Source organism: Amphiprion ocellaris, chromosome 21 (assembly GCF_022539595.1).
Source record: "Amphiprion ocellaris isolate individual 3 ecotype Okinawa chromosome 21, ASM2253959v1, whole genome shotgun sequence".
In the NCBI taxonomy this organism is placed as follows: domain Eukaryota; kingdom Metazoa; phylum Chordata; class Actinopteri; family Pomacentridae; genus Amphiprion; species Amphiprion ocellaris.
In genome coordinates this window covers 1,430,272-1,444,343 of record NC_072786.1, presented here as the reverse complement: position 1 = coordinate 1,444,343, position 14,072 = coordinate 1,430,272, and the positions used below count along the sequence as shown (strand labels likewise).

General features: G+C 40.4%; 1 protein-coding gene and 1 long non-coding RNA gene across 3 annotated transcripts in view; one reads left to right on the top strand and one right to left on the bottom strand.

Moving 5' to 3' along the window:
- Positions 1 to 1,829: 1,829 nt before the first annotated feature.
- On the top strand, positions 1,830 to 9,684 carry LOC129347896 (uncharacterized). The gene is made up of 2 exons (XR_008600219.1): positions 1,830 to 6,042; positions 6,970 to 9,684. It is a non-coding gene; the product is annotated as an uncharacterized LOC129347896 (long non-coding RNA).
- The window catches only part of drd4-rs (dopamine receptor D4 related sequence), a 31,357-nt gene continuing 24,211 nt past the window's right edge, over positions 6,927 to 14,072 (bottom strand). For both annotated transcript variants that reach the window (XM_055006606.1, XM_023269087.3), the window contains 5 exons: positions 13,076 to 13,198; positions 12,726 to 13,006; positions 12,297 to 12,409; positions 10,692 to 11,374; positions 6,927 to 7,563 (listed from right to left, as the gene is read on the bottom strand). In XM_055006606.1, the coding sequence (XP_054862581.1) occupies positions 7,361 to 7,563; positions 10,692 to 11,374; positions 12,297 to 12,409; positions 12,726 to 12,965 (1,239 nt within the window). In that variant the 5' untranslated portion in view covers positions 12,966 to 13,006; positions 13,076 to 13,198 and the 3' untranslated portion in view covers positions 6,927 to 7,360. The remainder of the gene's footprint in view (positions 7,564 to 10,691; positions 11,375 to 12,296; positions 12,410 to 12,725; positions 13,007 to 13,075; positions 13,199 to 14,072) is intronic.

The window sequence follows — 14,072 nt, the reverse complement described above, 5'->3', positions numbered from 1 at the left end:
AAGGTAAAAGTTCCTTGAAATTATTTTTTTTTCTTGTATTGAGAGGGGCATTTTTTCCAGTGTGGAGAACGTTTAGACCTCATCTGGGTGAGTTTGTTCTGTAGATGTGTGGTTAGATTCAGTCTGTTTGAGCATCAGCTGCTTCCTGAATGTCGCTTTAATCACCTGGACAGATTCCTGCTGCCGTTTCACCTCCTGACTGTCTGATTGGTCGTTTTTCCGCCTGGATTTGGGTTAAATCGGTCGAGTTAAGGAGCCCGGCAGATGTAAATGTGTCCGTGGGATGGTTGGATTCCAGAAACAATCGGTGCTAATCATCTGGTCCTGCTGGTTCCACCTGCAGCAGGTGGTTGGGTTCCTTCATCTCACAGCTAATTACACAGATGTGATCATTGTGGACCAGGAAGCCGAGCAGCAGCTGAACCTGGAGCTCCATGATCAGGAGGAACTGAGATCATTAAACGGCTGGTTAACATCATTGACTCTAGAAGGCAGTGCTGCTGTTTGGGTTCCGTCTGCAGGCAGAAAACGAAAAGATGGCTTTATGGCTGTAAAAGGAACTCTTTCTGATGGTTCTTTGAGGAATCTTTGGGGGCTCTTTAAAAAAGTTAAGTTAAAAATAGATTGTCGAAGAACCATTTGATGACATGGTTTCTAAAAGAACCTATTTTTGCAAAAGTTTTTTGGAGCGCAATTAACCCTCCTGTTGTCTTCATTTATGGGCACCAAGAAAATATTGTTCCCTTGTCTGAAAAAAATTCAGCAAAAAAAAAAATGTCCCTGAATTTATAAAAATTTGCAAAATTTTCAGGAAGAAAATTCCAAAAATTCCTTAAAAGTTTCCTTTAAAAGTTCTATTTTTTTTTTTAAAAATCCCCAAATTTGGCAAAAATTAAAAAAATAATTTTAAAAAAATGTAAATATTTTCAAAAAATGAATAAAAATCTTCCAAAAAATTCCTAAAAATATCTCAAGTGTTTCCATATATATCAGTAAAACTTCTAATATTTTCTTTAAGAACATTCACATAAAAATGAACCAAAATCCAGTGAAATTCGCTGGATTTTGGTTGATTTCTTTCCGATTGTTCTTAAAGAAGCATTTTTTTTAAACATTTCTTTATTCTACCAAAAAATGTTGAAAATGTGGACATCAGAAGTTTCACTGTGAAAATACACTTTTTCTCCACATTTTCAAACTTTAAAACGGGTCAATTTTGACCTGCAGGAGGGTTAAAGGAACTCTTGTTGAGGCGTCTTTGTGGGTTCTTTTTATTAATAGTGCCTAGAGGAACCCAGTTTTAGGTGGTTCTTTGAGGCACCTTCAATACTTTATTACAGAACCTTTTAAAGAATCGTTTCTTTTTCGAACCTCTTGCCAAAGGGTTTTGTATGGAATGAATAATAAATTTTCTATGGCATTGATGCAAATATCCATTGCTGGTTCCAGTTAGCACCTTTATTTTTATGTTGAAAGATTGTCAGAGCGTACAGACACATCTCTTCTCTCCTCTCCTCTTTTCTCTTCTCTTCTCTTCTCTTCTCTTCTCTTCTCTTCTCTTCTCTTCTCTTCTCTTCTCTTCTCTTCTCTTCTCTTCTCTCCTCTCCTCTCCTCTCCTCTCCTCTCCTCTCCTCTCCTCTCCTCTCCTCTCCTCTCCTCTCCTCTTCTCTTCTCTCCTCTTCTCTTCTCCTCTCTTCTCTCCTCTCCTCTCCTCTCCTCTCCTCTTTTCTCTTCTCTTCTCTTCTCTTCTCTCCTCTCCTCTCCTCTCCTCTCCTCTTCTCTCCTCTTCTCTCCTCTTCTCTTCTCTCCTCTTCTCTTCTCCTCTCTTCTCTTCTCTTCTCTCCTCTCCTCTCCTCTTCTCTTCTCTTCTCTTTTCTCTTCTGTTCTCGTTCTTCTTGGGTTGGTTTTGTGTGGAGGCAGTGAGCTGGATCATCCCCAGCAGAGTGGAAACTACCTGCTGAACACACTCAGGTGTGAATCCTGTGATAAAACACTGACTGTTTGTCTCCATCTGTTCGTCTTCACGTCTTAAACCTGGTATTAAAGCTCCGTCCCCCCGGTCCTCCTCCTGCTTTTTCCATCTTCACCCCTCGCTGTTCTTTAAAGGTTAATTTGTCCGGATGACCTGCTGTGTCTCGGCTCCGTCTTTGTTCTGCTGCTCTGACCTTTACCTGATCTCAGATCTGTTTCTGCTCTTTACTGGTGAGAACATCGCCTCAGATCTGGATGTTCCTCCTGCAGGATCGGTTATATCAGACAGGAACGTGGAGGAACTGATCCCAGGACAGTTTAAAGGTCTGAACATCTCCACGGCTCCTAAAACAATCGATCACCAGATGAAACACGGATTTATACGGTTCTGTTTGGAGAACAAACTTCAGACCTGCAGGCAGTTCAAGGAGAAGCTTCAGAACAAAAAACAGAATCACAAAACAGTTTTAACGAAGACTTAAGAAAAAATGTTCCCATTTCTTGAGCCTCTGTTTATATTTAAAAAAGAAAGTTTTGCAGAACGAGCCAGAAAAAGGAGCAAAGATAACCAAATATTTGAATTTTATCCTTTTATGAATAGATTTTTTGTTCTAAATCTAAAAACCTGTAAGAAGCTAAGATTAATTTTCAGGCTTTTATTTTGATGCACCCACCAAAATAAAAGTGCTAACGTGGAACCAACAATGGTTCTTCAATTTGATTCCCTTAAAGAGACTCTTTCCATGGGAGGTTCTGTAAAGCTAAAGTTCTTCAGATAGTTCTTTAAAGAACCCCCAAAGGTGCCTAAAAGAACTCTTTAAAAGCATTCCATTTGGTGCCATGAATAGTGCTCCAAAGAACTTTAAAAATAGGTTCTTTGAGGAACCATTTATTCAGACAATTCTTTAAAGAACCCTCAAAGGTTCTACAAAGAACCGTAAGAAATTTTTTTCTTTAGGCACCTTAAAAACACTCCAAAGAACTTTAGCAAAAATAGGTTATTTTTGGAACCATTTTAGGAACCAGTGCCTAAACAGACAATGGTCTAGTGTAACAGGGTCGATTATACAGTGATATATAAGTGTGTGTATATGGAATATGTTGTACATTAGTTATTGTGATAATTACACAAAATCTGTGTCTGTTGGGTTTGTTTGTTTGTTTATTTTTGTTTCACTTAATGCCTGACTAGTTGAGCCTCCTTGTCAGTAAGTGGAACTTTGGTTTGGGTTTGTACCACTACAGTCACATTCTATGTAACACCGCCCTCTATAAGTGCCATTCTCGCGCCAATTCTCTCCCCTTTTGTCGCTGATTTCTGTGGGAGAGGTAAGCGGCTTTGCAGTCTGGGGAAATTTCTGTTCTAGCTAGATTAAACTTGTTACGAGATGCTCACTTTGTTATTATTTGATCTGTGTAGGGGCGTGTGTTGTAGCGATCACTGACAGGAGAATTTTGTGTTTCTACTTTAATGTCAGGAGCTGGAAAATAAATGGAGACGGCCTCCAAAAAAGATGCACGCCTGAATTTTTGCTAGCACACATAACGCAGAGACAGAAACACACCGGTCACACTAGCACATTAAATGGCGCTCCATAGAACTTGAGGAATTATTTCAGTAACAGAACTTGATAATTATTTAGGTCGTCCTTAAGCAAAAAAGTAAGAATTTGGTTTCTCCTATTAGAACCAGTTTAATATTTTGAGTTCTGGACTTTTGGTGACAGAACAGCATGTTCTAAGATGCCAGCTTTGGATTCTGGAAACTGTAATGGACTTTTCTTACTGTTTTCTGATGTTTTATCAATCAATAACCTTAAGTACTTTAAAGAACCCTATAAAGTACCTCTACACTGTCTGTGGATAGTTTTATAGTTCCGACTTTGTCACAGCTGAGTTCTACAGTAAAATCATAGAACTGTGGACGAATCATTCATAAAGTCACATCGGAGTGTTTGGTGTCAATCAGAGAACGTTCACTTGACGTTCTCACGATTGACAGATGTTCTACCAGTGATGAGCTGTTCCCATGACGACCTAATGAGGTCTCCTAATGTTTGATGGTATCAGCCGACTCGGTGTGGAACTCGTCTTTGTTCTTCGTCCTGACGGAGCGCCGGCAGTATTTTTAACATCTCAGAGGTGCCAACTGAGTGTGGAAACTATTTGTGGACCGATAATGATGTTCCTGCCACGGAGCCGAGAAAAAAAATGTGAGAACACATGAGACGGTTTAAAGTAGGAACAAGTTTAGTCGACCAGAGAAGAGACGTAAATAACACAGAACAAGTTTAATCAAGCAGAGAACTTCACTGAGAGTCTGGAATAAAGGTGCACTGGTGCTGCACAAGAACCATTTAAAGTTCCACAAAAGCAAAAGGTTCTTAAAGAAAACATTTTTTCGAATTGATTCTTGGTGGACCCCCAAAGATGCCTTAAAGAACCATCATAAAATGCTTCCTAGAGGCATCATAACAATCACTCCAATGAACTTTAGTAAACATCTTTTAATCATCTTTAAATGGTTCTTTAGGAAACCACTGAAGGTTCCTCAAACCACCTTTAAAAAACAGAACACTTTTCAGCATAAATGGTGCTCCAAAGAACTTCAGTGAAAATAGATTCTTTAAGAAAGCCCAACAGGTGCCTCAAAGAACCACCAGAAAGGGGTTCTTCACTACACCAGAAATGGTACTCCAAGGAATTGTCACAAAAATAGGTTCTTTATGGAATCTCTGAAGATGTCTTGAAGTACCATCAAAAATGTTTTTTTTTAATATTATTTGAAAAATGCTTTTCAAGGAACCATAAATGGTGCCCCAAAGAACTTTCATAGAGAACAGGTTCTTCTCTACTGTACAGACGTTTAGCAAAAATACATTCTTGAAGAAAGTGTTTCTTTAAATGGTTCTCCAAAGAACCGTTGAAGGTGCCTCAAGAAGCTATCAGAAATGTTTCCATGAGGCAACATGAATGGATCTCCTTAGAACCTTGGCAAAAATAGATTCTTTCGCAGTGTTTATTGGGTCGGTTTCTTAAAAATCCACAAACATGCCTTAAAGAACCACCATAAATGGTACTCCGAGTATTTTTTCGCAAAAACAGGTTCTTTACTGCATCATTTCTTCATGGTACTTTGAGGCACATTTGGTAGTTCTCAAAGGAACCGTTCAATGGAATGGTTTATGATAGAACCTATTTTTGATAAAGTTCTTCCAAAATCAACCAAAATCCAGCGAATTTCCTTGGATTTTGGTTGATTTTTATGTGAAAGTTCTTAAAGAGAATATTAGAAGTTTTACTGATATATATGGAATCACTTTGGATATTTTTAGGATTTTTTGGAAGATTTTTATTCATTTTTTAAAAATATTTACATTTTTTTAAAATTATTTTTTGAATTTTTATTTCTTAAAAAAATATTTTTTAAGGGAAACTTTTAAAGAATTTTCTTCCTGAAGGTTGTGCAATTTTTTTTATAAATTTGAGGAGTTTTTTTGCTAAATTTTTGGATTTTCTTCAGATGAAGGAACAATATTTTTTGCTGTCCGTAAATGAGGACAGCAGGAGGGTTAAGGGGCTTCAGTCAAAATAGCTTCTCTAAAGAACCATTTGGTTCATTTAGGAACCCCCAGAGGTTTCTAAAGACGGCCGATTTTTTTTAACTGAAAGTGTGTCCAGGTGAGATCCTTCCTTTGTTTTTATTTATTTCTATTTCTGTGTACATTTCTGTATTTGAGTGGGTTTTTTTCATTGTTGTGTTTAAAGTAGAGAAAATGAAAGTTGGTCAATAATTATTCATGTCGGCTAAAATTAAACATTCTGTTTATTTTTAAGTACAACTACATTTCTAACTTCTCTTTTTGAAATCAAAACATGCAAAGTAAATCCTTGTTTTTTTTCCCCGTGTCGTTTTGAACACGCGTGTTTATTACATGTCGCAGCTGGAGGATGCATGTACCCTCCGTTACCGTGGCAACCTGTGGTTTCCATGGCGGTTTGGGCTCACACAGAGGAGGATGCTGCTCCCCTTCACACCGTGGTGAATCCACTCAGGTTTCTGTCTTGCAGGTGAGTGACAGGTGGGCCGGAGCTCCACCCCCTCAGAGACATGTCATTAGTCTGGAACAAAGAATCGATTTCACCTGCAGGACGACGAAGATTCAGAGATCCAATGAGATGAAGGCTGCAAAACATCGTGTTGGTTCAGATGGAACCAGAGTAAATGTAGTATTGAAGGGTAAATGCGGTGTTAGAGGGTAAATCTGTAATACTACATTTACCCTCCAATGCTACATTTACCCTCTAATGCTACATTTACCCTCTAACGCTACATTTACCCTCTAACGCTACATTTACCCTCTAACGCTACATTTACCCTCTAACGCTACATTTACCCTCTAACGCTACATTTACCCTCTAATGCTACATTTACCCTCTAACGCTACATTTACCCTCTAACGCTACATTTACCCTCTAATACATTTACCCTCTAATGCTACATTTACCCTCTAACGCTACGTTTACCCTCTAACGCTACATTTACCCTCTAATAATACATTTACCCTCTAATGCTACATTTACCCTCTAACGCTACATTTACCCTCTAACGCTACATTTACCCTCTAACGCTACATTTACCCTCTAATAATACATTTACCCTCTAACGCTACATTTACCCTCTAACGGTACATTTACCGTCTAACGCTACATTTACCCTCTAACGGTACAGTCACCCTCTAATGCTACATTTACCCTCTAACGCTACATTTACCCTCTAACGCTACATTTACCCTCTAATGCTACATTTACCCTCTAATGCTACATTTACCCTCTAATGCTACATTTACCCTCTAGTGCTAAAGTTGGGGTCCAATCGGGACATTCCCAGTAATATTTATGAAGCTGATTCTAAAGTTTGGAGATAAAGTTCAGTTTTTCTGAAAAATCACGAGTCATTTCTAAAACATCTTTATTATTTTTCTGTCTTCGACACAGAAGGTCTTTGTTCAGCTACATGTCGTCACTTCACAGATAAAAATACCACAAACAACATTTCCTTCACCACAAAACTCTGCTGGAAACATTCAGTCACGAAACAATACTCACGTCATCAGAATAATCACCAGGTAAACCTTTAAAAACAGAAAATTACTCCGATATCAAAGAACGTTTACGGTTCTGCACATATTCATGTTTTATGCCTCTGGGCCCGAAGATTTAATCTGACTAATAAACTCCCAAACCTTCCAGATGAGGGTTCAGTCCAGCTGAGATCTAAACTAAGGCTTTGGTCAGGAACCTTCGTCCTGCTGGAGAACCGTCTGCAGAACGGGTCTCTGAGTGTTTCTGGAACGTTCCACGGCGGATCGCCAACCTCCGGCCGTTCTCATGTCCGGCAGCAGAGCAGCTTGTGAAAGACGTTCCTGAACTCGGCATTGAAGGCTGTGTAGATGATCGGGTTGACAGCGCTGTTGACGTAGCCGAGCCACGTTACCACGGAGATGAGGGTGGGACCGATGTCACATGACCCACAGGACACCTTGGTGACGTGGACGACGAAGAACGGCGTCCAGCAGGCCAGGAACACACCTGAGACACAGAGACAGGAAGACTTTAGCTAAAGGTTCTCAACCCTCGTGTCGTCCTGCGGGTCAAAATTGACCCGTTTTAAAGTTTGAAAATGTGGAGAAAAATATATTTTCACAGTGAAACTTCTGATGTCCACATTTTCAACATTTTTGGGAAATCTTTGAACAGTTTTTGGTGGAAAAAAAAGAAATGTTAAAAATGTTTCTTAAGAACATTCACAAAAAAATCAACCAAAATCCAGTGAATTTCGCTGGATTTTGGTTCATTTTTATGTGAATGTTCTTAAAGAAAATATTAGAAGTTTTACTGATGTATATGGAATCACTTTAGATATTTTTAGGATTTTTTTGGAAGATTTTTACTCATTTTTTGAAAATATTTACAAGAATTTTCTTGCCAAATTTGGGGGATTTTTTAAAAATAAAACTTTTAAGGGAAACTTTTAAGGAATTATTGGAATTTTCTTCCTGAATGTTTTGCAAATTTTCAGAAATTTGTTGAATTTTTTTGCTGAATTTTGGGATTTTTTTTGGACAAAGAAAAAAATTTTTGGTGCCTGTAAATGAGGACAACAGGAGGGTTAAAGGATTTTCTAAAAGCCACCCGATGGTGGTGCAAGGAACCATCAAAAATTTTTCTTTATGCACCATACATGGCGGTCCAAAGATATTTAGCAAAAATAGGTTATTAAAGGAACCATTCTTTAAACGGTTCTTCAAAGAACCCCTTAAAGGGCCACAGCATAAATGGTGCTACAAAGGCCTTTCATAAAAAAATTGTTTCAGTTTGAAGAAGATGTTTTTGCTAAAGTTCTTTGGAGAACCGTCTGAATATTTGGTTCCTTAAAGAACCACTTGAAGAAATGCTTGTTTTCAAAAGTAACTGTAATAAAATGAAAAAGTGCTGAAGTTCTTTGGCGCACCATTTACAGTTTCTACAAAACTGGGTGGTTGAATTTTTCTTTGAGGCTCATTTGGGGTTCTCCAAAGAACCTTGGTGCTTTAACAAGTTTTTTTTTTTTTGTTTTTTTTTTTGCTAAAGTTCTCTTTTTTAAGTAGGGTGCCTCAAGGAACTATTTATTGTGGTACCTTTGAGAGTTGTTTAAAAAACGGTTTGAAGAAATGGTTTCTCATTAAACCTATTTTTGTTCTCTGGAGAACCACTTTTGGTGCTTGAAGGAACCCTTCTCTGACGGTTCTATTCTAGGAACCTGTCAGTAACCTGTGTTTACATGTAACCTCCTCCAGCTGTTGATCCCCAGATGTTCCTGAACGTCTTCGGCTCATATTCGGTGTTTCTTTGTGGATCTAGGCCCGTTGAAGCGTCTTTGTTCTGCGGTTTGTGTTTAAACACCATCGGGTGTGAAGCTGCTGCTGAGAACTGAAGCCGTTTCCAAGGAGACGATAGAAGAACGTTCTATTTTTACTGGAGCATCACAGCTTCCCTCCCAGTTTCAGTAAAACACCAGAAACAGTTTGTGGAGATGTCCAGCTGAGAGGTGCTCAGTAAACGGTTTTCATCTCCATCACGTTCTGCTCCTTCCTGAGGTTCCACACCATTAACTGTGTGGAATGACTTCGTAGCAGATGACGTGGAACCTTCAATTTCAGCCTGAGTGATGAGTTTGTTCATGATCATTTGTGTCCGTTTTAATGTTTTCACAGACGCAGCAACCAAAACATTTCATCAGTTTATTATTTCCAGATAGAATGTTCTGTTGTTGATCTTTTTAATGTTGTTCTGTTGTTATTGTTTTTACTGATGTTTTATTTCTTTTAGTTTTATTTAATGTGTTCTGTATTTTAATGCTTTGTGAAGCAGTTGAAACGTGCTATAGAAATAAGGTTCATTATTATTATTATTTTCCATAATTAACTTCATTTTCTAGCTCTGTTCCATGAAAATGTGTTTTTTTTGTGTTTGTAAAGTTTAATGAAGGATATTTAGACGTGTAAAATGAAGAAATTATCTGTTAGTTCTTAAACATTATAAGATGATAAAAAGTATATTTTTATGTATTTTAGGTAAATGTGGTTCCTTAAAGAACCACTTGAAGAAATGCTTATTCTAGGAAGCAATATTAATCAAAAATTAACAGGTAATAAAGGTTTTGGAGCACCATGTACAGTGTCTACGGAACCTGGTGGTTGAATGGTTTTTTGAGGCTCATTTGGGAGTTCTTCGAAGAACCTTGTGTACAGAACCATATTTTTGCTATAGTTCTGTGGAGCACCTTTAAATATGGTGCCTCAAGGAAATATTTTGCAATGCTTTAGGGTTCTTTAGACAACTGTCTGAATATTTGGTTCCTTAAAGAACCAGTTGAAGAAATACTTACTTTAGAAAGTGATTTTATCAAAGTTTTTGGGGCACCATTTAAAGTGTCTACAGAACCATGTTTAGATGGTTCTGTGAGGCTCATTTGGGGGTTCTTCAAAGAACCTTGTGTACAGAACCATATTTTTGCTAAAGTTCTTTGGAACACTTTTAAGTAGAGTGCCTCAAGGAACAATTTTATTGGTGGTTCTTTAAGGTACCTTTGAGGGTCCTTTATATAGCAATTTGAAGAAATGGTTTCTCAGAGAAGCTATTTTTGCTAAAGTTCTTTGAAGAACTGTCTGAATATTCAGTTCCTTAAAGAACCACTTGAAGAACTGCTTGTTTTAGAAAGTAATTTTAATGAAAATAAAAAGCAATAAAGTTCTTTGGAGAACCATTTACAGTGTCTACGGAACTGGGTGGTGGGATGGTTCTTTGAGGCTCACTGGGGGTTCTTCAAAGAACCTTGGTGCCTTAAACACATTTTTGCTAAAGTTCTGTGGAGAACCTTTAAGTAGGGTACCTCAAGGAACTATTATTGGTGGTTCTTTAAGGTACCATTGAGAATTATTTAAAGAACAGTTTGAAGAAATGGTTTCTCAGAGAAGCTATTTTTGCTAAAGTTCTTTGGAGAACCATATTTGGTGCCTAAAGGAACCTGTTTGTGGTGGTTCTATTCTAGGACACTTTGAAGGTTGTTTCAAGAACCACCTATAAAAATGTTATTTGTGGAACTACGAATGGTTGTCCAGTGCAATCACCATTATCGTTAGAACCTTCATTTTTCTGGTTCTGGATGTGTCACTCACCGACTACCACTGGTAGAACCTTCATGGCCTTGCGTTCTCGGCCGCTGACCCGGCTGCTCTTGCTGTTCCGTCGTCCTCTCTTGGCAGCGTTGCTCTTTAGGCCGTTTTCCCTGCGGCTGCCTCCCTCCCTCCTCTCCGTCGGTTCTCCGTCCGACACGCTGTCCATCTGGGTCGTCATCGGGTCGCTCTCCGGTGCCACCGCCTCGTGCTGGTTCTCCTCCGTTACCGGGGTAGCAGTGGGTGTTGTCATGGAGACGGTGGACAGGGAGGTGGGGCTGAGTCCGCTGGGTGCCACGTACACCACCTTCTCTCGACTGCCGGTGGTCGTGGCTTTCGCTCGCTGGAGAGCCGAGCCCAGACGCAGTGACAGAGCCGGACGTCCGACCCGACCCGCCTGGGACCGGCTCCGACCGCTCCAGCGCCGCAGGCCTCGGAACATCCAGTAGTACAGGAAGAGCATGACGGGACAAGGCACGAAGAAGGAGCACACCGACGAGTACACCACGAACTGCTCGTTCTCCAATTTGCACATGCTGGGATCACGACCCGGAACCTGGTTCAGACCGAAGATGACGGGACTGGCCACGCCCAGAGACAGAACCCAGGTGGCCGTGATGAGAGCCAGCTGACGGACACTGAACTGGTTCCTGTTGTACTTGAGGGGAACCACCACAGCGATGTACCTGCAACATAAACAGACTTCTGGTCAGGATGGTACTGTAAGTTTACAGTTTGTATTAAACACTAGTTCTGGTTGGAGGTCATTAACTGACACTGAAGTCTTTGTCATGGTGTCCGTTGCTAGCTAAACTCCCACAATGCTCTCTGCTTTAACATGAACTGTATTCTGAGTGACGCCTCCTTTGGTCTTTACTGTATTAAACAGGAAGAGGCTCCACCTGGTGGAACAACCAGGAACTACAACTGATCTACATTTACTGACATTAGAGAGTAAATGTAGTGTTAGAGGGTAAATCTCTAATGCTACATTTACCCTCTAATGCTACATTTACCCTCTAACACTACAGTTGTATGTTTGGATGACAGGAGTTTGGTTTCAGTTTTCTAAAGTTGTGTTAACAGATCAGCTCTGCTCCGTCTGATGGCTTTAAATTTAGACTTAGCACCTTCTAGTAAAAATACGTTTGTCGCCTGAGTCTCTGCCACGTTTTACTCCCAGACTTGTTTCATTCCATTTTCTCAACACTTTGAAGCTGCGGCTGCCTTCGTCATCAGCTGTCACCTATAAGAACCTGAACGTAATCATCTGGTGTCTCACTAACAAGGTGTTAACAGCCCGACACGACGCCAACGATTCATCTTTTATCCACTTCGCCAGAATCACGCTGACCTTCAGAGTTCCGCTTCTTCATTAACCTGCTCAGACAGGTATAATCAGGTGATGCTCATCTTTAAAGACTCTTTAATGAACTGAGGAGGAAATGTTCGGTCCTGTGATGTGTTCAGGTCAAACCAGAAGTCATATCATTTGAAAATGTTAATTAGTTTCTCTTCTAATCAGGCGTGTTATCTGCTGCAGGACGGAGTCTCAGGAACATTGAGAGAACGTCTGACTGTATGACTGAAACATACAGGTGAACTCACCTGTCCACGCTGATTGCACACAGGTTCAAGATGGAGGCTGTACACAGCATCACGTCCATCGTCATCAGAGCGTCGCAGATGGAGGTGCTCAAAGTCCAGACACCTCCCAGGAACTAAGCACAGAGAGGAGATCACATGACCATTACAGAGTCAATACGAAGGTTACATGACCAACGGAGTCAATACGAAGGTCACTTGACCATTACAGAGTCAATACGAAGGTCACATGACCATTACAGAGTCAATACGAAGGTCACATGACCATTACAGAGTCAATATCAAGGTCACATGACCAATAGAGTCAATACATCACATCAGCTGTCTCCCTGAATTCAGACACACCTGTCTGTCTGCCTCCTCTCTCATTACCACCTGTCTCACTAACACCTGTCTCACTAACACCTGTCTCTCTGCCTCAGTCTCACTGACCTCAGAGTAGACGTAGAGCGGCAGCACCAGCACGGCCAGCAGCAGGTCGGCGACCGCCAGGCTGATGATGAAGTAGTTGGTGGCGGTCTTCAGGGAGCGCTCAGTGAGCACGCTCAGACACACCAGGACATTCCCCAGGATGATGACCAGGATGAGGGGCACGCCGAGGACCAGGGCCAGGTAGTTGTAGTCCTTCAGGTCTGACTCACCTGGAGGGCTGCCAGGCGTCACATTGTTCATGATGAAGGCCCCGAACACAGCAGCTGGACGGCACTCAACATCTGGACAGAACAGTTGCCATGGAGACGCTGGTTCTACTCAGAGTATTTCTACTGGGTATTTGTACTCACCTTGCTGCTACCTGTCCCAGGTGTTGGCTCAGGTGTGTTTCAGTGTCAGCAGCTGGACTGGTTCTGTTTTGGTTTTCCAATTGGTTCTCTTCGTTCATCTTCTCGTCTACTGGTTGGTTTGTTCTGAACGTCAACACCAACAACAAACAGAAAACTGGTTTGTTCTATGGATTCTATTCTGTGCTGGTTCTGCTGGTCTAGGTGGTTCCACTGGTTCCACGGTTCTGCTGGTTCTACTATTTTAACTGGTTCCACTATGCTCTGGTTCTGCTCCATGCTGGTTCAGTTGGTTCTGCTGGTTCTACTATATTTTTTCTTGGTTCTGTTGTGTGCTGGTTCTAGTGGTTGTGTTCTATGTTGGTTTCCTGGTTCTCGTGGTTCTGCTATGTGCTGGTTCTGGTGGTATGAATGTTTTTTTTTCTGGTTTTGCTGGTTTTACTAGTTCTGCTGGTTCTGCCCTGTACTGATTCTACTGGTTCCACTGGTTCTACATGTTCTACTCTGTGCTGTTTCAGTAGTTCTAGTCTCTGTATGATGTTCTCTACATGTATGATGTTCTCTACATGTATGATGTTCTCCCTGCTTCTTTCCATAATGAAGAGAAGCACATTTTGAAGAGTCTCCTCAGAACCAATCAGATCACAGAGCTGCTCTCCTCCTGTGATGCTTCAGCGTTACCACGACGACCACAGAAGAGGACCACACAAACACACACACACACAAACATAAACACAACGATACACAACTGATTGTGAGGAACACAAAAACATACACACACATATATACACAAATATACACATGTAAACACAATTTAAATACACAACCATACAAACAACTGAAACACACACACACATACACACAACTGAAAAACATAAACAAATACACACAACCGCACAAACAATGCAAACAACTGAAACATACAAACTAACACACAGAGTTGTGTATCTGGTCTGACTATGATGAAACTCTAAATATGTAAATTAATTCGGGTTCTTAA